The sequence below is a fragment of the Ammodytes marinus genome, assembly GCF_949987685.1.
Source record: "Ammodytes marinus genome assembly, chromosome: 10".
In the NCBI taxonomy this organism is placed as follows: Eukaryota; Metazoa; Chordata; class Actinopteri; order Uranoscopiformes; family Ammodytidae; genus Ammodytes; species Ammodytes marinus.
In genome coordinates, this window is record NC_137214.1 from 29,879,632 (window position 1) to 29,904,631 (window position 25,000).

Consider the following 25,000-nt stretch of genomic DNA (forward strand, 5'->3'; position numbering starts at 1 on the left):
CAGTGACGGACACAAACATCACAACATGTACGCAGGCCTGGGCACTAAAGTGCAAAGTGCAAGAATCAGGGAAAAACCAACACAACAAAGTCAGTTCCTTTCCCTCCATCCATAGCTTAAGACGGGCCACGCTGGGGATAGAGTCTTGCTGTACGGCAAAACTCGCCCGAGATATGACCAGAGAAAATTCGGGCTCTTAGTAAAGAGTGTTCCCGCTCTGAGAAGGCAGTACAGGGCAACTTTCTCCTACTGTTATCATATCATGTCATACCGTCATAAAATAAGATAAATAAAATCATAAAATCATAAAATAAAATCATAAAATAAAATAAATCAAACATAAATTCCTAGAATGGTACCATCATAAAGTGCCAAGATAAAGTGCTCTGTGGTCAACAGCAAACAATCAGTAGCAGCAAAATAAAGTGTAGAGTGCAGCAATGCCCACAACAGCACATAACAGTACAGTACCATAAACACCATCAACAATATAAAAAATCGAAAACACACACACACACAGAGACACACACACACACACACACACACACACACACACACACACACACACACACTACCTTTACTGACTTGGAGCTTGCATTTTTATTTAAATAACATCTACCCAATTGGGATATAAAAAAAAAATGTATTGTCATAATTTTTTTTTTGTTTTTTTTGTTTTCAGAATGTCCAGGAGCACGTTGTCAAGGTGCTGGGGGGCCAGTGTCGTCGTGGTAACAGCAGAGTGCGTCTCCTGTCCCGACTCCCGGCCTCCAGCCAGAGCACGGAGCCTTTCCTGTGGAAGGATGTGCCGCTCCCCGAAGGCCTCTTCCTCTATCCGCCGCCCTTTGGCTTTAAAGGGCTGCAGGGGAAAGTAGACAGCCTGCTCAAACTGGTGAATACAACTTCCCTCTACCATTCTGTGTAGTTTCAGGCTTCGAATATTCGTTGGTTTTTCCGAGCGAATATTCGTTCCAGAAAAACACACCATCAAAAACAACATAAAAAAAAAAATAAATAAAAAAAAAAAAAAAACGTTAATAATCCCTATATACTCCCTGGAACCGATTTTGACAGTATCTGTATATTTTGTTGAAGATTTACGCGCTCGGAGGTGAAGTAATGGATGCGCTATGACACTTAGTGATGTAATATCCTCCTAAATGAGCAATACTACTACTACAATATTACTAACTTTTATATCCAAATATAAAATTATTTGATGACATTATATTGCAGTACTAGCTTCTTGCAAAAAAAATGTTGAAAAAAATTAAAATAATAATAAAAAAATAAAAAATAAATAAGCTCCGAATACTAATTTTCCGAACGAGTATTCGAATATTCGAATAAGCCCTAGTAGTTAGTTAGGAGAATTATTTAGTTTAATTCATTTATTGACACTTAATTTTTTTTTCCTGGCCATGTTACTAAGGGAAATGTAGTTTGAAAAATAAAAAATATAATACGTGAATTTATAATAGAGCATAATGCAAACGAAGACCTCCTAGAAGTGGTGAATACAACTTCTCTCTTTCATTATATTATCTACATCTAGTCTAGTTATTAAAGTTAGGACAAGTATTATAGTTCAATCTTTTTTATAGTGCAGTATTCATTTAATGGAACCTTGTTTATTCGATTGCCTCTTCCTCTATCCGCCTCCGTTTGGCTTTAAAGGGCTGCAGGGGAAAGTAGACTTTGCCTGCTCAAACTGGTGAATACAACTTTAACCTTTCACTCTATTATCTACATCTCATCGATCTAGTTAGTAAAGTAAGGAAATTATTTGTTTATAGAGCAGCTGTATTCATTAACCGTGAGAACGATCAATTAGGTCAGAATGGCACAAGGTTGGTAAACCTGCTGGTCACGTGATCACCTCAGGCAACAAGTCAATAAAAGCTGTAACAATACAGTGATGGCCACCAGTGTAGCTTCTCTCAGATTAGTGAAAATGTCCAGGTAATTTAAACCTGCAGTGTGTACAATTTTGGGTTTTATTCCTAGCAGATTTTGTAGAAAGTAGTTATAATATAGATAAGTACATTTAATTTAGTGCATAATAGCTGAAAACAATTTTTTTAATTATTATTTTTTCCCTTAGAAAGGGTCTCATATATGTCCATATTTCTGCATATTTTGGACCAAGGCCTAGTGCCACCATCTTGAAAGTGTCATAGTTGGAATGTCATCAGGTGCATTGTTTAAAATTTAGAATTGTTCTTGTCCTTGAAGGCCACTGTAGCTTCTGTTATTATTCGAAAGGGTTGGGGTTACCCAGGGAGCGTTGCATTCTAGAACTTTGTAGAACTTTCTTGATGATGTCATATTACACACTGCACCTTTAAGTGACAAACGGAAATGTAGTCAAGATACAAGGATTTCAAACTTGATTCCGATACTCAGAAAACACTCGATACTAGATACCATTTCCAATACTAATTAATTATACAAATCAATTATAATTTATTTATTATAATAGAGCATGAAACAAACAAACAAAGTTGTCAGAACGTAGTGCAACATTTTGCAACACCTAATGACAAAGGTGTATGACTGTTTAGGGGGCCTCACTGCCATGAATTTTATTTTCAATTTGCAATTATTTTGCTACAAACACAAGCATGTGTATTCAGCTACCGAAAAAGTTGAACTTTTACCTTAAAAGTGCTGGGAAAGTGCTTGAATTTCACTCTTAAAAAGCTGTATGAACCATTTCTCCAATTTAATTTTGACTAGACATATATTTCAACAAAATCACATGGCATTTCTCACAGTTAAATATAGTCGAATAATATTTTTTTCTGTATCTGTATCTGTAGTGCTGTTACAGTCGTTATACGCATGTCCAGACACAGACACAGGGTTCTTTGTCGGAGAGCAAACAGGAGAATCTGCAGCTGCACCTCTAGATGGATTGAAACATGGATTAGATTTAAACTGTGAGAACGATCAATTAGGTCAGAATGGCACAAGGTTGGTAAACCTGCTGGTCACGTGATCACTTCAGGCAACAAGTCAATAAAAGCTGTAACAATACAGTGATGGCCACCAGTGTAGCTTCTCTCAGATTAGTGAAAATGTCCAGGTAATTTAAACCTGCAGTGTGTAGAATTTTGGGTTTTATTCCTAGCAGATTTTGTAGAAAGTAATTATAATATCCATAAGTACATTTAATTTAGTGCATAATAGCTGAAAAAAAACGTTTTGAATAAATTTTTTTCCCCTTAGAAAGGGTCTCATATATGTCCATATTTCTGCATATTTTGGACCAAGGCCTAGTGCCGCCATCTTGAAAGTGTCATAGTTGGAATGTCATAAGGAGCATTGTTTAAAATTTAGAATTGTTCTTGTCCTTGAAGGCCACTGTAGCTTCTGTTATTATTCGAAAGGGGTGGGGTTACCCAGGGAGCGTTGCATTCTAGAACTTTGTAGAACTTTCTTGATGATGTCATATTACACACTGCACCTTTAAAGGGGCAGTGTGTAATATGACATCATCAAGAAAGTTCTGCAGTGCTGTTACAGTCGTTATTATCATGTCCAGACACAGACACAGCATGTGTATTCAGCTACTGAAAAAGTGCTGGGAAAGTACTCTTGAAAAGCTGTGTAAAGGCACCTGGAATATTCGTTATAAGCATGTCCAGACACAGACACAGGGTTCTTTGTCGGAGAGCAAACAGGAGAATCTGCAGCTGCAAATCAAATCAAATCAAATCAAATCAGTTTTATTTGTAAAGCCCAAAATCAGAAATACATTTGTCTCAGTGGGCTTTACATTTCATACAATATGATACAATATGATACAATATGACACCCTGCCCTTACACCCTTAGCTCGGCTGAGAAAAAACTCCCAGTAAAAACCCTTTACCGGGAATAAAAAAAAATTGCACAAGACAAAACTGCACCTCTAGATGGATTGAAACATGGATTAGATTTAAACCGTGAGAACAAACAATGGGTTCAGAATGGCACAAGGTCGGTAAACCTGCTGGTCACGTGATCACCTCAGGCAACAAGTCAATAAAAGCTGTAACAATACAGTGATGGCCACCAGTGTAGCTTCTCTCAGATTAGTGAAAATGTCCAGGTAATTTAAACCTGCAGTGTGTAGAATTTTGGGTTTTATTCCTAGCAGATTTTGTAGAAAGTAATTATAATATCCATAAGTACATTTAATTTAGTGCATAATAGCTGAAAAAAAACGTTTTGAATACATTTTTTTTCCCTTAGAAAGGGTCTCATATATGTCCATATTTCTGCATATTTTGGACCAAGGCCTAGTGCCGCCATCTTGAAAGTGTCACAGTTGGAATGTCATCAGGAGCATTGTTTAAAATTTAGAATTGTTCTTGTCCTTGAAGGCCACTGTAGCTTCTGTTATTATTCGAAAGGGGTGGGGTTAACCAGGGAGTGTTGGTGTTACATTCTAGAACTTTGTAGAACTTTCTTGATGATGTCATATTACACACTGCACCTTTAATTTAATATGGATTTATATTTGATTTCTCAACAATATATTAAAGCCCCTGTAAATCCAAATCCACCCAAATCCTTCTACCTATGTCATTGCATGATACACAGCCAGTCCTGTGTGGTTTAATCAGGATTAAGTTATTTATCCACCGTCAGGCGTTTTGGGAGTCACACCCAGATGGCGAAACCTGTCTCTAATTACCAGGTTTATTTATATAGACGACATTATTATGTGTGAGCTATGGGAAAACTAGACGTGAACTAATGACTTGTTTACTGCCAACTCTGTTCAATTGAAAAGCATAACAGTGTTGACTAAGCATAATTGAATAACCATGGTAATAAAAAAGTTAATTATTGTTTATATTGCGCTTTTTACAACACATAGTTAACAACAATGGAAGGCAAGGCAAGGCAAGTTTATTTCTATAGCACAATTCAGACACAAGGCCACTCAAAGTGCTTTACAGGGGCAAGATTAGAATACATAAAACACATTATAAAACATTTAAAAGTGAATAAAAGAAGCAAAAAATTAAAACTAAAAATTGCAGGTTAAAATGGAAACAAAAAAGTCTTCAGACTCGATTTAAAAGAACTGAGAGTTGCAGCAGACCTCAAGTTTTCTGGGAGTTTGTTCCAGATTTTTGGTGCAGAATTTTGGGTTTGGGTGCAAAAATGTAGGTTCAAAAGTATCTCTCAATCTACCTCTGTGTGTCTCAATTTTGTTTGCTAGCTGTCTCGTCTCCGCATAAACGGACACCCGCCCCGTGTGTATGTATGCGTGTGTGTGTGTGTGTCAATATTTTTGCCTATGAGTACGACGATGGTGAATGAATCAGCTCAGTTGTGGGAGATGGAAAGTAGTCATTTAGTCTGCTTGTTTTTTTGAGAAAATTCGGCGCTAGTTCGAAACCTGACTGAGGGGAGGAGACAGAAGTTACGAGAGACGGAGAGAGAGAGAGAGAGAGAGAGAGAGAGAGAGAGAGAGAGAGAAAAACAAACTGTAGTAGGCTATACAGCTGTTTATAAACAGGCATAAAAGTGTCATAAAAGTATGCGATTAATTTAGATTAGATTCATTTTTTTAATCGCTTAACAGCCCTAGTTGTAACTAGTACTTACTCTCATCATAAACCTAACGATCGTATCCCTTTATTGTTCTGTTAAAGCTTCCGTCACACTCTGAGTTGGCTCCTCTACCGGGAAACACATCAGATAAATGTCGGCGATGTGTCGTCGTGGGAAACGGAGGCATTCTGCGAGGGCTGGAGCTGGGGTCACTCATCGACCGCTTTGACACGGTTATCAGGTCAGACAAGCAGCATGAGGATATGTTCAAATATACACTTTTATTATCAGTCCAGGGCTCAACGCTGGATTGATAATAAAAGCTGGAATTCAGACCCGGGCAAGTGGGTCTGAATTCTACTTGCCCGAAGTCAATTTTTACTGGCCCCTATACAATTTTTTTTTTCTATTAGTCGTGTTCAAATAATTGTTATATTTGCTCTTTATTGACAATGTATAAACAAATCATGGACAGTATTATAGATGAGTTAAGGGTCATACTGAAAGTGGAGGCTATTATTCAAATATTATTTGAGTTGGAACATTTGTAATTTGTAATCTGGCTGTCTGTCTGTCTGTCTGTCTGTCTGTCTGTCTGTCTGTCTCCCTCTCTGTCTGTCTCCCTCCCTCTCTGTCTGCCTCTCTGTCTGCCTGTCTGCCTGCCTGTCTGCCTCCCTCTCTGTCTGCCTCTCTGTCTGTCTGTCTGTCTGTCTGCCTCCCTCTCTGTCTGTCTGTCTGTCTGTCTGTCTGTCTCCCTCCCTCTCTGTCTGTCTGTCTGTCTGTCTGTCTGCCTCTCTGTCTGTCTGTCTGTCTGTCTGTCTGTCTGTCTGCCTCCCTCTCTGTCTCTCTGTCTGTCTGTCCCTCCCTCCCTCCCTCCCACAGGTTAAACAGTGGTCCTTTGGGAGAGTTCAGTGCTGACGTTGGAAACAGAACCAGTGTGAGGATGAGTTACCCAGAGGGGACGCCGGTGCGATGGCTCGACACCGACACACACACTCTGTTTGTGGCCGTGGTCTATAAGGGTGTAGACGTCAGCTGGATCTCCGCCATGATCAACAAGATAGCTGTGGTGAGTGTGTGTGTAGGTGTGTGTGTGTGTGTGTGTGTAGGTGTTTGTGTGTGTGTGTAGGTGGGGCTGTGTGTGCGTGTGTGTCTGTGTGTGTGTGTGTGTGCGTGTCTGTGTGTATAACTACATCCTGTATGTGAAATGAGAGAGAGGGCAAATGATCGGATGACAGGTTTGAAACAGAAGGACTTTGTGTTTGTGTGTGTGTGTGTGTGTGTGTGTGTGTGTGTGTGTGTGTGTGTAGGTGTGTCTGTGTGTTTGTGGGTGTGGGTGTGTAGGTGTGTGTGTGTGTGTGTGTGTGTGTGTGTGTGTGTGTGTGTGTGTGTGTGTGTGTGTGTGTGTGTGTGATTTATTGAAGAGCTTTGATGAAACTTAAAGGTACAGTGTGTCATATCAGAGTATTTAGCATCATCTAGTGGTGAAATTGTAGGTATCAACGCTCCCTTGCTAACCCCACCTAAGCTACGGTGGTCTTAAAGGACAAGAACTTAGTTACTAAAGATATGTTCATCCACCACTGCCTCAAGTCTTTATTCTGTGTGTTTTTGTAATGACGATGTGCGTGCTCGCTGTGTGTGTGTGTGTGTGTGTTTGCTGTGTGTGTGTGTGTTTGCTCTGTGTGTCTGTGTGTGTGTGTGTTTGCTCTGTGTGTGTGTGTTTGCTCTGTGTGTGTGTGCGTGTGTTTGCTCTGTGTGTGTGTGTGTGTGTGGGCGCGTGCTCTGTGTGTTTTTTTAGTTTTTTTTAGTTTTTTTTACCTTTATTTATACAGGTAAATCCCATTGAGTCCGAAGACTCTTTTGCAAGGGAGACCTGTTCCCATTTACACGTTACCATTCACACACACATTCATACACCGATAGCAGCAGCTAACTATCGACATTCACACGTTTCAGCCTCTGTGGGACTGGCTGTTCTTCTGGCAGAAGGTTCCGGATCACGTTCCTCTCGAGCCCCAGAGCTTCAGACTCCTCAACCCGCTGGTGATCAGAGAGAGCGCCTTGCACCTGCTGAAGTACCCCCCGCCGAGAGCACGCCTCTGGGGCTACGACCAGGTAACACACACCCCCCTTTACTATGGATGACAACTGTCTATTCTATGAGGTTTGTGTGTGTGTGTGTGTGTGTGTGTGTGTGTGTGTGTGTGTGTGTGTGTGTGTGTGTGTGTGTGTGTGTGTGTCTGTGTGTCTGTCTGTCTGTCTGTCTGTATGCCTATGGGGCTACGACCAGGTAATAGACACCCCCCTTTAATAGATTACAACTGTCTATTCTTAGAGGTTTCTCATGTATTATTGAGGATAGGATTAACACAAAGTAAACAGTGTCAAATATAGTCTCTTCTGTTTAGAAGACTCTGTTTAAGTCAGCTTTTACTTTGGACCTTTTAGTTCAAACTTTTATATTAATACATGTTAAGACAATTTATTTAGACCCATCCCATTTGCGCCTATGGGGCTACGACCAGGTAATACACACCCCCCTTTACTATGGATTACATTTTTTTTATTTTTTTTATTTTTTTTTATTAACCTTTATTTTTCCAGGAATATACTCATTGAGATTCAAAATCTCTTTTTCAAGAGAGTCCTGGCCAAGAAGGCAGCATAAAAACATAAAAGTTTCACATTAAAAAACAAAATTTCACACTTAAAACAAGACACAAAACACAATAAAAAGTAAATCAAAATAAAATAAAAAGTCACAAAGCATCAATCTCATTGGCAGTAAGTCAGTGTTCAGTAACCGGGCATGTACAGTTTGCGGTTAAATAGTCCTTAATCCTGCTTTTGTAATTGTTCATGGTGATAAGGGATTCAAGTTTAAGGTGTTCCTGTAGCTTACACCATGATGAGGGGGCAAAAGATTTAAAGGCACTTTCACCAAACGCATTCATCTATTCTTACACTTTCCCATTTATTATTGACGGCAGGGTTAAAGCCAGACACACCAGGGGAATAGGGTGACATGTTTTACTTATAGATATCATCATGAAACTTTGCCAGTTGATTACTTACATTAAAAAATATATGTATCTCTCCCATGGCCCTTATACTCTTCTGTATATATAAACCAGATAGTTAAGCATGACGTTTTTTTCATTCCCCACGGACAATGATCCTTGAATTATTGAAGGTAATCTGTGCACACCTGAATATGTGACAGGCGTCAGTTTACCACCACGCGTCTCTGTTCCCATTCTGTGTAGCGGTGGCGCGCCCTAGTGGAGGAAATAGCTAAATGACAGTTTTCAAATCCACACTATAACTTAACTCTAAACTCTGTCAGTAGCAGACAGTACACTCCTTTAGTTCACAGTAAAAAAAAAAAATGTAATTGAAGCGGGCACAAATTAGCTTTTACAACAGTTCTTTTTGGTTTTATTTTTGTATTTGTGTCACGCTTGCTTTTATTTTTTAAATCTGTTCGAAATAAATGAATGAAAATGACTTGGGATAATGTTTTTTTTTTTTTTTACAATATATTTATTGCAGTTTTTTTTCTTCTAAAACACAAACAAACAAACCAACACCTGCACCATCACAACATACAAAAAAAACAAAAACAGAACAGAAAAAAAAGGCAAATTTATCCCATGTTCCTGTCCGCCATAATGTTTTATAACAATGTTAATGTTTTCTTCTTAATCATAATGTTGTTATATGTATCCCCTCCCCCCCCCCCCCACCCCCCTCCCCCTCCAGAACATCCCCACGGTGGGCGTCTCTGCGCTGTCTCTAGCCAGCCTGCTGTGTGACGAGGTCAGCCTGGCGGGCTTCGGTTACAGCCTCAGCCAGCAAGGGGCGCCGCTGCACTACTACGACAGCCTGCCTATGAGCGCCATGCTGCAGCAGACAATGCACAACGTCAACACAGAGACTGAGCTGCTGCAAAGCCTGGTGAGAGAGGGGGCCGTTACTGACCTCACTGGGGGAATACACTGCTCTTTCTGCCCCACGTGACACACACACAGATACATGGGACTATGAAAAAATACTTTTCTGTAGTGTGGTCATGGACTTCTTAGGATCAAATGACAAACTGTACTATTAATACAGTACGAAGTCAACTGTGTATAAGGGCCACTCTGAGGAAAATTTAATGACTCAAATTATGGGGAATCAAGTTGTAATTTTACAAGAATTATGTTGAAGTTTTACAAGGTTAAAAAAAAAACATCATAATATTACAAGTGAGAGCAGTCTTATAGCAGCGTCCTTGTGCCCCACAAAGTCAACAGCAATTTTGAATGTGTTGACTCATTTGAATGCAGGCGATATTTATTCTCTATATTAACCACACAGCCTAAAACTACAGCTTCATTCTCGTATTATAACTTTCTCTCATAATATGACGACTTTTTCTCTTGTCAAATTACAACTTTTTTTTTTCGTAATTCGTGTATTTATTTTATTAATCTGCGTGGCCCTAAAATCAACAGTGACACCAAAGGAAGAGAAACAACGAGTGAGAGAAACTTGTCTTGAACACTGGAATAATCTGCTAATGAACTCCACGTTTGTCTTAAAGAACAAAGGGTCAAACAGACGGTGTTACAGACCTTCTGAGCTGTAAACTTCTGTCACTATTTACATTTAAAATGTCAGCAGCGATGTCTTTAATCTAAGGCAAAGACTTTTCAAACCGACCAATGGAATGCTTTCAAAGTTTAGTTTTGCTTTCCACAGAAGCACTAAACGGACATGGAATCATAAAAAAAAAATTCCCTCAATTTTCCGGCGATAACATATTTTAATTTGTGATCTCGAGAAAAACCCACACCATATATTTAAGCAATGAGTGGAAACAGTCATTCTTATCTTGCTATAACAAGTTCATTATCTAGTTAATTCAGGAAAACAATTAAGGAAATCCAATCTATGTTTAATGTCCGTTTAGGGCTTCCGTAGTTTCATACTGAATATATAAAATCTTAATTATCTAGTGGTTTTAATCCATGCCACCATTCTTAAACATTCACTGTGCTACAGGTGTTTTAAAACAGCCACTATGGGCCTTTTGTTGATAGTCTTAATACATAGAACGCTCATTCACTGCTGAATTAAGCACTGCACTGAAAATACAACATTGTCTTATTGATATCTGATATGAGACATTTATTTTATCCACTTGTAAATTGCACGACCGAGCCTTCGATCAACACGTGACAGTTATAAATATGTTTAATACATTCTAAAGAAAATAGAATGTATTATTTATTTATGTACATATTGGGAGAAATTCATCTGTTTCTAATGTGACAGTCAAATGTGAACATTAAAAAAAAAAAAAAAATCCTGGATAGTTCCTCATCAGTACGAGATGTCAGCAAGTGCATTTTTAATGAAGCTGAATTTTATATAAATATTGAAAGCATATGGAAATACAGCTCCGGAAAAAATGAAGAGACCAGTCTGTATTTTTCTTAAATCTTCATCTGTCGGGGGCGCCCTTAGCTCAGTTGGTAGGGCGTCCCCCCCCCCCCCCCCCAGGCCGGGCCCAGCAGCAGACCCGGGTTAGATTCCCGCCCGCGGCCGTTCTCTGCATGTCACTCCCCTCTCTGCCCCATTTCACCTCTGTCTCTTCTCACTATCAATAAAGCATAAAAATGCCAAAAAATATCTTAAAAAGAAAATAATCTTCATCTCTACATTACTTAATGGAAAAGTTATTTATGACAAAAAATGTATTGGAATTTGGTAAAAATGTTTGTCAGTAGTTTATATTATAAAACCAAAATGTTCATTCTACTCAAACATATGCCTATAAATAGTAAAACGAGAGACACTGAACATTTGGAGTGGTCTCTTAATGTTTCCCAGAGCTGTATATTTCTATACAGTTAAAATTGTTATTTTTTGTTGTTGTTTAGTTTTTTTAGGTGCTTAAGAAAAGAGAGTAATTCTTTGTTTCACCTACAGCAATATGTATCAGCACGTCTACATCAGACCATCTGTAAATTAGCAATAACATTTTTTTTTTTTACTATATCATTTTAATGGTTAATTTTTCATAATGATTCTCAAGAAGTTCCTTTTTTTTTTTTTAAACCACTGCACATTTAATAATCTTCCGCCTTATTCTGTGTAAAATAGGTCAAATACTGTATGAAATGTTTAATTTAAGAATTGTAATTTTTCTTGTTGTTACAGAAATCATAATTTTAATTGTTATAATAATAATAATTGTTACTGTAATTAATTCATTGTATTTCAACTGCAAGTAAGCTATGGTTAATGTTTCAAATGGTTATGTAAATCTTAAATTTCATCCATTCCAGTTTGTACAACATATTGTTCTTCCATCTACCTTCATATATGATATATAACCAACTCCTATGTTGGACAGACATCACAATAAGAAACACATACTCTACTCAAATGTGAAGTCTACACTGTATAACAAATAGTTAAAAAAAAAATTGGAGCCTTGTTTAAAGGTGCTCAGAGGAACTTTCAGCTTTTGTTAATTCTAGCGCCCCCTTTGGACAAAAGCGGTAGTGTTTTTACTATGCCAGCTGTTGTTCCTGGGTGAGCGTATACCCATGACAAAGGCATTAAGAAAAAACGATATAAAAATAGCATTCTTTCCACTGATGGTCTCGTTTGCTGTTACATGTTATTTATGATCATCAGAGGAAAAATTAGACTGTTTCAGAAATATTTAAAAGTTCCTCGTAGCACCTTTAAAAAAGGACAGCGGTTTGTTTATGTGACCAAGAGAATGAAATGAACAAGTCTTTATTATGGCTGTAATTATATTGTTACAAAATAAAGTTTAATGATGCAGCTCTAAATATTTTTTGGTTTTCATCCGCCTTAATCTATTGCACTGTTACTGTTATTGGAGCTTGTTAATGTATAAATAAATGATGGCAATAAATACGTTTTTTGCAAATATGAGTGCAATTATTTATTAAAGGTGCAGTGTGTAATATGACATCATCAAGAAAGTTCTACAAAGTTCTAGAATGCAACGCTCCCTGGGTAACCCCACCCCTTTTGAATAATAACAGAAGCTACAGTGGCCTTCAAGGACAAGAACAATTCTAAATTTTAAACAATGCACCTGATGACATTCCAACTATGACACTTTCAAGATGGCGGCACTAGGCCTTGGTCCAAAATATGCAGAAATATGGACATATATGAGACCCTTTCTAAGGGAAAAAATAATAATTCAAAACATTTTTTCAGCTATCATGCACTATATTAAATGTACTTATGGATATTATAATTACTTTCTACAAAATCTGCTAGGAAATAAAACCCAAAATTCTACACACTGCAGGTTTAAAGGGTCACTATACAGTTTTAGAAGAGGGGGATTTGTTTACATTTGCAGAGCCTGCAGTTAGTGTACAACCTATGCTCTATGCAATTCTCTTGTTATTGAATAATTATATCACCATAAATCAAAACTAAATAATTTTGAGGAACCTGGAACCAAACGTAAGACTAGAATACTGTAAAAAACAGTGAAACAGTAACTTTTCAGGAAGCTTTCTAACTTCAAACAGTGTTCCAGGGATCACATTTTCCTGTGAGGAAAGTGTGTTTATTCAGTTATGAGAATATACCTTAGAAAATGTTCACTTCTCTGACACACCCAAAAGTTACGCAGTGCACCTTTAAACATTGCAATGTTGTCTTAACGTCTTTCTTATTATTTCTTTATTTTCTATTTCAACTATAAGATCTTCGGCACTTTGTTTGAGTCATTCATAAGGTGATAAGAGGAGGCCATGTGTACTTTTCAAACGGAGCAGTTAGTACTCCACAATAAACCTGTTAATGTTTGACCAGAAAGGAGTAATATTAGTAAAGCAAAGCCTCACACGTACCCTGCGTTCCAATCCCCATACTTCCCTACTATTTAGTACGCCAGGAAAAGATCTAGGATGTCCTAATACATGCATGGCAATTGTAGTATGCTGAAAATACATAGATGGGGGCGCCCTTAGCTCTGTTGGTAGGGCGTCCCCCCCATGGGCCTCGGCCAGCAGCGGACCAGGGTTCGATTCCAGCCCGCGGTCGTTCTCTGCATGTCACTCCCCTCTCTGCCCCATTTCAACTGTCTCTACACTGTCAATAAAGCATAAAAATGCAAAAAAAAAAAAAAAAAAATACATGAATGCCCCACTAACTCCAATAGCATTTTGCAGTATTCGTCTTTATTCTTGACATTTCTCGACATAATGAAAATAAATCTTCCTTATCTGATTTTATTTTTCTCTCCTGTGGCGCTAAAACTCTTCTGTACTTTAGTATGTAGTGTAGTAATGAAGTAAAAAGAAAGAGTATGTGATTTGGAACGCAGGGAATATCTTCCTGTCACCTCCTTGATTGCCTTCCACCATTCAGGCTGTAAGTTTTCACCGCAAACGAACAACTTCGCCTTCAAATTAAGAGTGTAAAAATTTCCAGAAATGGTTTAAAACAAGGCCGTAGTCTTGGCTTCACCATTAGGGTGGACAAAATACTCTAAACTATTATAAAAGTCACTAATAAACATACTAAACTTAATTTATTTTATAATTTCGTCCTTGTGTAAAATTTACGGATTTTATTTTGAAACGATTTCCTGGAAGTTGTATTTTGTATTTTTTTTTGTAACGTCACTATTGTGTGCGCGTGGTCCCGAACAAGAAGCCGGGGGACATCTGCTGCTAACAGGTGGGAATTACTTCACTCAACTGACTAGTTTTAGTCACATTTAACCAAATTTTAGCTAATTTTATAGCTTTTATACGCCATTTTAACATAAATTAACACATATAGAGTGAAATAAATGCGGTTATGTTGGTCAAAAAGGTCTCGCTAAACTCCATTCAAATTATCTGTCAGTTTAATGGGACCGTTTTATAGACAAAACATTAGCACGTGAGTGAAAAAAACTTGCGTAATGGTATTGTCTCGCGCGCATTTCTCTGCAAAATCATGAATGAATGCGTTATATGTAATTGCTTGTTTAACGTTATGTGCAGCCTACAACCATGGACCTATAAAGAACACAGTGCCCGTAGCTTACACGGTTAACCAGTAACTATAGCAATAACTTATCCACTAACGAGTCAACTTTTAACCTTACTGGTGGTCTGATAAAGGGCAGTCCATATAAAACAGGTCTCTTGATAAGTTTAAGTGTTTCTTTGAGACACGTTTGTGTGAGAAAATAAAGTTAAATAGATCTTTTTAGCGCGGTTTTATTATGCCCCGTTATTTTTCAGTCACCGCTGTCAGCACAAACATTTTATAGGTTTATAGCCTACGTTAAAACAATGTCTCTATTCGAATTTAAATACTTCTCTACCAGTTATTTATTGAAGAAAATATGTAAAATGTAGTTTTAGCGCCATTATGTTGAGTCCATGCTTTCATAAACTAGCCTATAATGTATGGTAGAGTTGAAAACGAAAATGACTCTTGCCTGCTGCCATGTGTGTGTTATGTGTGTGTGTGTGTGTGTGTTTGTGTGTGTGTGTGTGTGTGTGTGTTAAATGGGTGTTACTGTGTGATGGTATTTACTATTTAGCATGATTGCAATAACTAGTATAATGTACATTTCTTCTTAATAATCTGCAGAACTATAGTGGGTTTGCAGTGAAAGCGACAGGTGCATAGAGCATAGTGATTACTGTACTAGGGAAAGGGGTGTGTGTGTGTGTGTGTGTGTGTGTGTGTGTGTGTGTGTGTGTGTGTGTGTGTGTGTGTGTGTGTGTGTGTGTGTGTGTGTGTGTGTGTGTGTGTGTGTGTGTGTGTGTGTGTGTGTGTGTGTGTGTGTGTTGTAACATGCTGTAATGTAAGGCTGTGAGCTGTACAGCGGGTTTCGAGGTGAAAGGTTACTCGCCTTTGGTTGGCTGAAATCCATGAGCCCACCCTTGCACACACTCTCACACACACACACACACACACACGCACACATGCACACGAACAAACACACGTATTCACACTCTCTCTCACTAGCACACACACACACACACACACACACTCTGACCCCCACCCTTTTCACCCTTTCTCAACACACACACACACACACACACACACATACACACACACACACACATGCACACGAACAAACACGTATTCACACTCTCTCTCACACACACACACACACACACACACACACACACACACACACACACGAATACCTACACACACACTCTGACCCCCACCCTCTTCACCCTCTCTCTATATCTCTGGTGGAGCTCGAGTTTGACAAGCGATCACGTGACTAACATGTAACAGCAACATTGTGACATTATTTTTCATTCATAAATAGATTAAAAAAAATTGAAGCCTAATTTATTTATTTTATTTTTAAATTGGCAATGACTCAATGACCATATAAAGTATAATAATAATAATAATAATAATAATAATAATAATAATAATAATAATAATAATAATAATAATAATAATAATAATAATAATAATAATAATAATATATAACATTCATAGTTATAACTGCTGAGCAATATTCCTGGCTGAAATTATATATTTTTTTTTTGGTAATCTCTAACTATATTGAGATGGAACCGTTGATTGACTAAAAAAAAAACTGAAAAACCTGTAGATTATTAGTCATGTGTATTAGTTGTTCTTGTTATAATTGTATCTTCATACTGCCATCGGTGTACGAATGGGTGAATGTGGTAAGATATGTAAAGCGCTTCGGGGCTGAGAAAATCGTCTAGAAGGCGCTATATAAGTCAAGTCCATTTACCATTTACCATTGTAATGAAACGATCTGAGCCTGATGTCTGTTTTCATTGATATGTCTGTTGCTAGCTTGTTGTTTTATATGAGAGTCTGATGATCATTTTTAATTATTTATTTATGCTGCTTTTTTTTAACACTGTATGCACTGCAGAGAAACGGCATTTCGTTTCATTTTCTGTATGGAAGTACAGTCTGTTGAAATGACAATAAAATTAATCTTGAATCTTGAATCTTGAATCTTGAATAAGGGAAAGGCCCTGTTTGGTGGAAATGTTTCTAACTCAGTATGAAACGTGATAAGTCTTCCGGAACTTCCTCACCTTTCCTTTAGAGTTTTCTCCTATCAGTCTCTGATAACACACACACACACACTCACACACACACACACACACACACACACACACACACACACACACACACACACACACACACACACTCTCTCTCTATACACACACGCATGCAAACATGCACACACACACACACACACACACACACACACACACACACTCTCTCTCACACACACACACACGCATGCAAACATGCACACACACTCTCACATAGACACACACACACACTCACTCACACCCCCCCACACACACACACTCACTCACACAAACACACACACACACACACACACAAACACACAGACACACACTCATGCTCTCACTCACAAACACACACACACACTCACTCACTCACTCTCACAGACTCACACACACACACACACACAAACACACAGACACACACTCATGCTCTCTCTCACTCACAAACACACACACACACACCCCCACACACACACACACACTCACACACACACACACACACACACACACACACTCACTCAGACTCTCACTAATAACCTCGTCAGCGACCACGCAGGTCACTGGGGGAAAGGTCACAGCGCTTAGCAACAGCTTGAACCCTTTGGTGATCATGTGACAGTCCAGTTCAGGAAGTCACTCTCTCTCTCTTAACTTTATTGTAATTACTCTTAACAATACAATGAATTATATAGACAACAACAGAATACATTAACAGTAGTGCAAATAATTCAATGTCTCATATAATCTACAGTGCGTTTCAAACTAATTTTAATAATGTACCACTGACCTTTCAAAAATTTTCTCAGCCAAGTAGCCTACACCTTGACCGGACCCAAACATTTATTTAAAAAAAAAATATATATATATAGGGGAGAACGGGGGAATCTGAGGCATCGGGTAAAGTGGCTCAGATTACCCCGTTCTCCCCTACTTTATTTTTGGATAATTTTTTTAGGAACACATACACACACAGCTGAAAAAGTGAACATAAAAATAAAAAAGACAAAATTAAGCGCCAAACATTTTGATAGAAGAAAAAGTCAATGATATAAATAATTATAATTGTACAGTATTTGTGCCAACAGTGTCTGACTTATCAAACAATTATAACATTGTAACTGAAAAACACTTGCAAATTGTTTTTATTTATATTTTAGCCAGTGTGTAATAATAACACTGCAATGGTACTATTAAGGCATTGTTGTAGTTGCATTAAACTGTGTAAATAAAAAAAAAAAAAACTACGACTTCTTTTCTCATAAAACTACAACTTAATTCTCAAATTCTTTAAAAAAAAAAAATCCCATCTTTGCCCTGGTATCTCGTTTTAAGTAAGAAAGCAAACAAACAAACAAACAAACACAATAATGGACTGACACTTCTTGTAAGTCTAACAAACACACACAAACAAACACCTGCACAATCACAACATCTAAAAAACTAAACAGAAAAAAAATTTATCCTATGTTCCCATCAGTACAAATGGTGCTTTTGACTACATGACATACCGGCTCTACTCCACTTTACTCGCTTCTTTTGGTTTTCCACTATAAAAAAAGTACCTGGTACCTATTCTTGGTCCCTATAGAAAACTAAACTTCCAATGTACAGGGCTTACAATAATAAACAGTAAACTACAGTTAAAGTTGCACTTATAATTTGAAACTTTTTCTTATTCAATTCAATGAGCTTTATTGGCATGACTATTGTTGCAAACAGTATTGCCAAGTTTTACTCATTCAGTTTATTTCTTCTATGTGTACATGTATTTATGTATTATTGATTTTATTATTTGTACATATTTGATTGTATGTACAGTTTATTTGTGTACAACAAATACACTATATAATATAATAATAGTAATTTAAGTGAGAAAAAAATAAAATATATACATTTTTATTTTATTGAGCAAATACAACAGACCAATCTCAGCTTCCCGATGGCTTTTAGTTTAGTTTAGTTTAGTTTAGTTTAGTTTAGTTTAGTTTAGTTTAGTTTATTTCCACATACAAATTGATAAAAAAGAAAACATGTAGTTGAAAAAAAAAAAATTTAAATACATGTGTGGATGTGGCAGAAACCTGTACAGACTTATATGAAGCCACACCCAAAATACATTTACATATTCATTTTAAAAGAGCAGCACACAAGCGCACACACACACACACACACACACACACACACACACACACACACACACACACACACACACACACACACACACACACACACACACACACACACACACAAAAACATATCATTATTCTCCCCCTAGCCGGGTAGCCGTTACTATCTCATTGATCTCGTCCTTGGATTAAGTTCATTGATTGTTTACGAAGATGAGAATCTATGAATCAATCACAGCGACAGTCTTTTCCAAGCCGACCAATCAGATCCCTCCATTCAGACAGCCTGACCTTTGATTGGTAGATTAGTGGTGTTACACATCACCTTGTAAGAAAATCCTTGAGTGTGTGTGTGTGTGTGTGTGTGTGTGTGTGTGTGTGTGTGTGTGTGTGTGTGTGTGTGCGTGTGCATGTGTGAGAGCCAGTGTGTGTGCATGCATGTGAATGTGTTCTGTGTGTGCGCATGTGTGTGTGTGTGTGTATTGAGTTTTTGCAGTGGTAGTATATAGCAGGCTATATCAGCAGTGTCATTTTTTTTAAGCGCTGTGGTTGTTGTTTCTATAGCAATAGGAACAGCATTCCGGGGATCTGTTTTCATTGGATGTTCATTTCGTCTGTAACACACCTGGCTGAGTGCCTATACAGGTGAGCAAAGGGGAAAGAAACTTAATACGATTTTAGAAAAGTACACATCATGCATATAGAAGTGAAAATAGCTCTGAGTTTGCAATGCATGGTGATTATTAGGAAGGTTGTTGTCTATCAGGGTAGAGTTATGGTTCAGGTTTTTCAAGCTTAGATGTTGGCACTGTAATGTTTGAAGGGTGTTAATGGTTTGCCTTGAATTTTGCTTTTAAAATGACTTTGAAACGGTGATTTCATTTTGTATTAATCAAACAAATTCTAAATCATCTCGCTGTGATGCTTCTTCTCTTCGATATGATTTTTCTGAATTCTCAACAGAATTCACTTCAAGAGCATTTGCCTATTACTGAATTTGAAAATGTTTAATGTTTGAAGGATGTTAACACAGTATAGCCAGGAGTTTTCCTTTTAAATTGGCTGTGAAAATGGTGGTTATTTCATACAAATCTGACAAATACTGATTGTCTGATTGTTGTGATGATTTCTCAACAGAAATGGCTTCTAGACAATTTGCGTTTCAATAACATTTGTTTTATTAATTTGTGAAGAAAAGCAAGAGATAATTTACTTTTGAATTAACGAATATAATTTGCAAATTTTATTTTTTGTTATTGTTATAAATAGAGAACGTTTATGGGAATCTGAAGTGTTTCCTCGAAGGCTTTAACAGCTAAACCTCGATCATAATTAAATAATTGTTCTAACACAGAAGGGGAATGATATAGATCTTCTTGGGGTCTTTCTGAGGTGTTTATAGCGTCAGTATAACTTGGTCGTCTTGATATAATCAGTGTTGAGTCTTTGAATCTGGGCCTAAGGTCGTTCCATTCATCCTTCAGGTTCACACACACACACACACAAACACACACACACTAGGGCTGCACGATATTGCCCAAAATGATTATCACGATTATTTTGGTCAATATTGATATCACGATATTTTACCACGATTATTCAGTAATTGTAGTGAGTAAAATATTTTTATTGGATTGTCACGTAAACATAACAGCGCTTTCATATCCATGTGATCGGCTATGCAATATTACTGATAATGTACATATATTTGCATAAATATAATAAATATTTACCTGAAGTCAATGCATTTCCACAAAGAAAATATAAATCAAAATATTGCACCAAAACTTTACTCAAAATCAAATCAACAGAGCACTGCTTTAACTTTTCCTTGTGCTACATTTCTGTTGAATAACACATCTTTGTTTCCTCATCTGACCTCATTGCATCTCCTAAAAGCAAAAATATAAAATATTTTACTCCATTCATTGTACCTGCATGATGGATGTGTATAAAACTTGATTTTGAACTAAATAAAATTGTGCCCACAATGTATAACTAAAATAAGTATATTATGAGCTGCGCCCTGTCAAAATAAATCACAACCTATATGGCTCTACTATGTCGGAATTTAATTTGAAAGGACGGAGACGGGAAGTGGCAGGTAACACTCAGCAACACGTTAGTTAAATGTTGCTGCCTCTCATGCCTTTACTCCCAACGCGAGGTTTCATCTTCGCTTCAGGTCGTGTGTACGCTGAGGCACTGACTGTATGGAGTTATTAGCAACCCTGGGAGCTTGTCTAATAACTGGAATAGTCATTGCAAACCCACTAGGTTCTTATTTAATGAAAACGTAGTTCAATACGCCAGCAAATAGGAACGACCAAGGATACGAACTAGCAACGGTGGAATAGTCTACTCGCCCAGCTAGACTGCTTCAGCTGACTGAAGGCTCCGGCTCAGCTGTTAGCCAACATGCTTAACCAGAGCTCCATCTAGCTAACAAAGCATTATTCCCCAAAATCTATAACAATTCACGGAGAAAATGACTGCCGAACATTTACATGGCGGGCTGCAGCCTGAAGCAAAACGTACTCACGTCGTCTTGCTGGAGTCCTGTCGGACATTAACCATGACTCCTGTGTTCCCTGCTCTCCTGATACATGCAAAGACGTGTTGAAAACGTATTCCATTGTTTTCTGAACGAGTAGCCCTGTTTGTGGACGTCTATCCATCAAAACTATGACGTAGGTCCTTAGGTGACCCGTTCGCTATACATTATACTCTTGACAGCGGTCTGTCTGGCTGGATAACAGACCTGGCAAAGTGTCATGTAATAATGGGTTATAAATCCGGTCCCACACAAAAAAAGAGACTAACAAGGGGATGTATGTGATTTCACAAGCGCAGATGTCTGCTCTCGCTCGCGCGATAAGCAGCAGCAGCTTGCTTCTTCGCGCGGCTCTTGGAGTGCTTTCTGTCTATGCGGGCAGAAAATTGTTCACACTTTGGGGACGGAGCCACTGGACTTTGATTGACAGCTCTCGGGGAACCTGGGGTTGCCAGGTTGGAGCATGAACAGGCACATGATCAGCGAGTGGTTTGGGGAGGGATTGATTTGCTTCGCAGCTGAGCACACATTTAAAATATCGCACATTCATGTACACGTCATCGTGGGAAGCCAATATCGTCATCGCGATGAAAATTCGATATATTGTGCAGCCCTAACACACACACACACAAACAGACACACACACACACACACACACACACACATGGAGGTGGATCAGTGTTCTCACATAAACACACATGTTTTCTAATCTGTTTATTCTTAAAAAGGATATTCTAGTCCCTCCCCTCATTCCTGTGTGTGTGTGTGCGTGTGTATGTGTTTTTTACAACACTGAAAACCTTATTCCCCACATACACACACACACACACACACACCATGGTAACCTGACACCGCTGCTGAACTTGCCCTGAGAAAAATCCTGTAAATATGTGATACTTGATCTAATAATTATACTGCAACGCGAGTTCTGCTAGTTATTCTGCAGCTTAAAGCATCTGAAGTAGTGTTCCGGTTTTAGCATGTAGCTAGCAATAGGCTAAGTTAAAGGACCAGTGTGTAAAATTGAATGGCATTCTTTTTTAGAGAACAGACTTGGTAGAAATGTAATATAACATAATATAATAACCATAATATTTTTTTTGATGAGTTATTGCCCATTTCATACTAACTACTGAAAGTGAATAATATGGTTTATTAGTAATTTTATCGAGATACTTTTTACACTCATAATGGTCCAAAAACAAAAGGAAATGAGGGCTGTTCATGCTCGCTGGTTCAAAACTCCAATAATGATTGAAAATGCTTTTTGAAAGGTAAACAAATTAATAAACTTCGCCTTTTTGCTTTTTGTAGGTCCCCTCCAGGCCACCATCCATCCACACACTCCGTCCTTTAACACACACACACACACACACACACACACACACACACACACACACACACACACACTCTTAACCTCACCTTGGGGTTAGCGTACACACACACACACGCACACACACACACAGCTGGCACCATGTTGAGCCAGGAGTTGCTGCAGAAGTTGCGGTTGCCAGATATGGAAGAAGTCAGCCAATACTTGAGGAATGTGTCCACTCCCATGTTGGTGAGCATGGGGGCTGTTGCTGCGGCGACCACCTATTACCTGGCAACCCGACCCAAAGCCCTCCCACCTGTCTGTGACCTCAACATGCAGTCGGTAGAAGTGCAGGTGAGTTTTCAAAAGTCTGTCAGTGTCATAGAGGCAAAGTGTTTAAACAAACACAAACACTACACTCATCTATACTGTTAACTAAAGCAGGGCAGTAGGGCTGGGGATCCAAGTTCAATACTTATTTGGTACCGACCGAAATGCCTCAATACCAAATATGTGGAGTATCCAAATGTCAAGTATCGTAAAAATGCCAAGATCTCAAAGGGCATTCGAGGTAATCTGGAGGCAGTTACTACGATATCATTTATTTTTTGGTAATTATTGATATTTTGCAAAACAAAATGTTACCATAATGTGTTATGTCATCTTGTTAAAACTGATTTCATGGGGGCCGCCTTTAGCTCAGTTGGTAAGGCGTCCCCCTCCCGCGCCGGGCCCAGCAGCAGACCCGGGTTCGATTGCCACCCGCGGTCGTTCTCTGCATGTCACTCCCCTCTCTGCCCCATTTCACCTCTGCCTCTCTGCACTGTCAATATTTCATTTAATTTAACTTTTATTTATCCTCGAGAGACCAATTGAGGGGTGACCCTCATTTTCAATGACGTCGAGTTTAAAATAAATTCAAAACAACAATACATACAAAATATTCAATGCAAATACATCAAATACACAACAAGTGAAGAGAAGAGAAAAAAAAACCAATTGAAACATTTACAAAGTGGTGAAGAGTGGCAGCAATTAAAAGTTTAATTAATAAAGTAGGGGTGTAACGATACACGTATTTGTACCGTACCGTGACGGTACAGGCACGTATTTGGTGTTACAGAGGTGGACCGCGGTCCGTTTGTGGCGAATGTACAGGCTTGTTTTGCGGTGTGGAACTTAAAACTTGTCGTCGGAGTTCCCCCCGGACCATTTAGCCTCCGGCTCGGCTCGCACATGTGCAGTAGCAGCCAGCGATTGAGAGTATATTAGCTCCATGGTGAGCATGAGGGTCAGGTAGTGTTAGCAACTTAGCCGCTATATTCAACGACTTTTCAGACCACTCTGGCGACTCTTTTTCAAAAAAAGCCACCAGCGACCAATCTAGCTACTTTTTCTGGTGTTATTGGTGACTTTTGGAGACCCTGTGCTGTCGCTAAAGCATGTATTGCTCTTAACACTTCTAAACGAGCAGCGGCCAGCGGGTGCTCAACGGCCACTCCCCCCCTTCCCAGAGCACTGACAGGCGGCCGAGTCCTCACGCAGCAGTCCCTCCCAGCTGCAGTCAGAGCAAGAGATACACACCTCTCCGCTCTAGTGTTCCGTTTGCATCACTATTAGCAGTTGTAGTAGCAGCGTTCCCCCCTCTTTTACTGTCTATGAGTAGTGCAAATCAAAATGTTATACAGTGCTTTCGAACAGAGAGCGAACTGCATGGCGAAATACAACAGGAAACCGGAGCGCGCAGGCGCCCCCCTGTCATTCAAATCCCGTTTGAGGGATAACTTCGGATTCCAGGTGAATTATGAAAACAGTGATAGACGTGTGGAACAATGTCGGCACACAGGTTATTGTTTCACCGCGATCGCTTATGTAGGAGGCAACACGTCGAACATGCATGCGCATTTGAAAAGGCACCATCCAGGTCTTACTATCACCATTACTGTGAAGAAAAACGAGCTGGGCAAAACCCAGACACTATTTTCTTTTTTATACTGAACATAAACAAGCTGTCATTCAATTAATGCAGCAGTAGCACTTTTATTTGATAATTGTTATAAAGACAGCTTTTAGCTTCAGTGCCCCTGACTCCTGGAACAACTTACAGCAACAAATTAAACTAAATAACTTCATATCCTTTAACCAATTTAAACAAACTATTTTAAATCTGCCAAACTCTACCTGTAACTGTTTTAATTAGGCTATATTGTACTCTCACCCATTTAATTTTAATTGCTACCACTTAATTTCACCACTGTGTAAATGTTTCAATTGTTTTTCTCTTCACCTGTTGTTGTGTATTTGATGTATTTGCGTTGAATATTGTTAATGTATTGTTGTTTTTCCTT

General features: G+C 38.5%; 2 protein-coding genes across 2 annotated transcripts in view; both read left to right on the forward strand.

Annotated features, from left to right (window-relative positions):
- The window catches only part of st3gal5 (ST3 beta-galactoside alpha-2,3-sialyltransferase 5), a 24,210-nt gene extending 13,118 nt beyond the window's left edge, over positions 1-11,092 (forward strand). The window contains exons 4-8 of the mRNA XM_080035100.1: positions 683-892; positions 5,654-5,793; positions 6,435-6,621; positions 7,512-7,670; positions 9,318-11,092. Coding sequence (XP_079891226.1) covers positions 683-892; positions 5,654-5,793; positions 6,435-6,621; positions 7,512-7,670; positions 9,318-9,575 — 954 coding nt within the window. The 3' untranslated portion in view covers positions 9,576-11,092. The remainder of the gene's footprint in view (positions 1-682; positions 893-5,653; positions 5,794-6,434; positions 6,622-7,511; positions 7,671-9,317) is intronic.
- An 11,719-nt stretch (positions 11,093-22,811) lies between these two features.
- Positions 22,812-25,000, forward strand: part of LOC307256554 (long-chain-fatty-acid--CoA ligase 1-like) — a gene marked incomplete at both ends in the record, with an annotated part of 18,165 nt that continues 15,976 nt past the window's right edge. The window contains one exon of the mRNA XM_080035581.1: positions 22,812-23,006. Within this exon, the coding sequence (XP_079891707.1) occupies positions 22,812-23,006 (195 nt within the window). The remainder of the gene's footprint in view (positions 23,007-25,000) is intronic.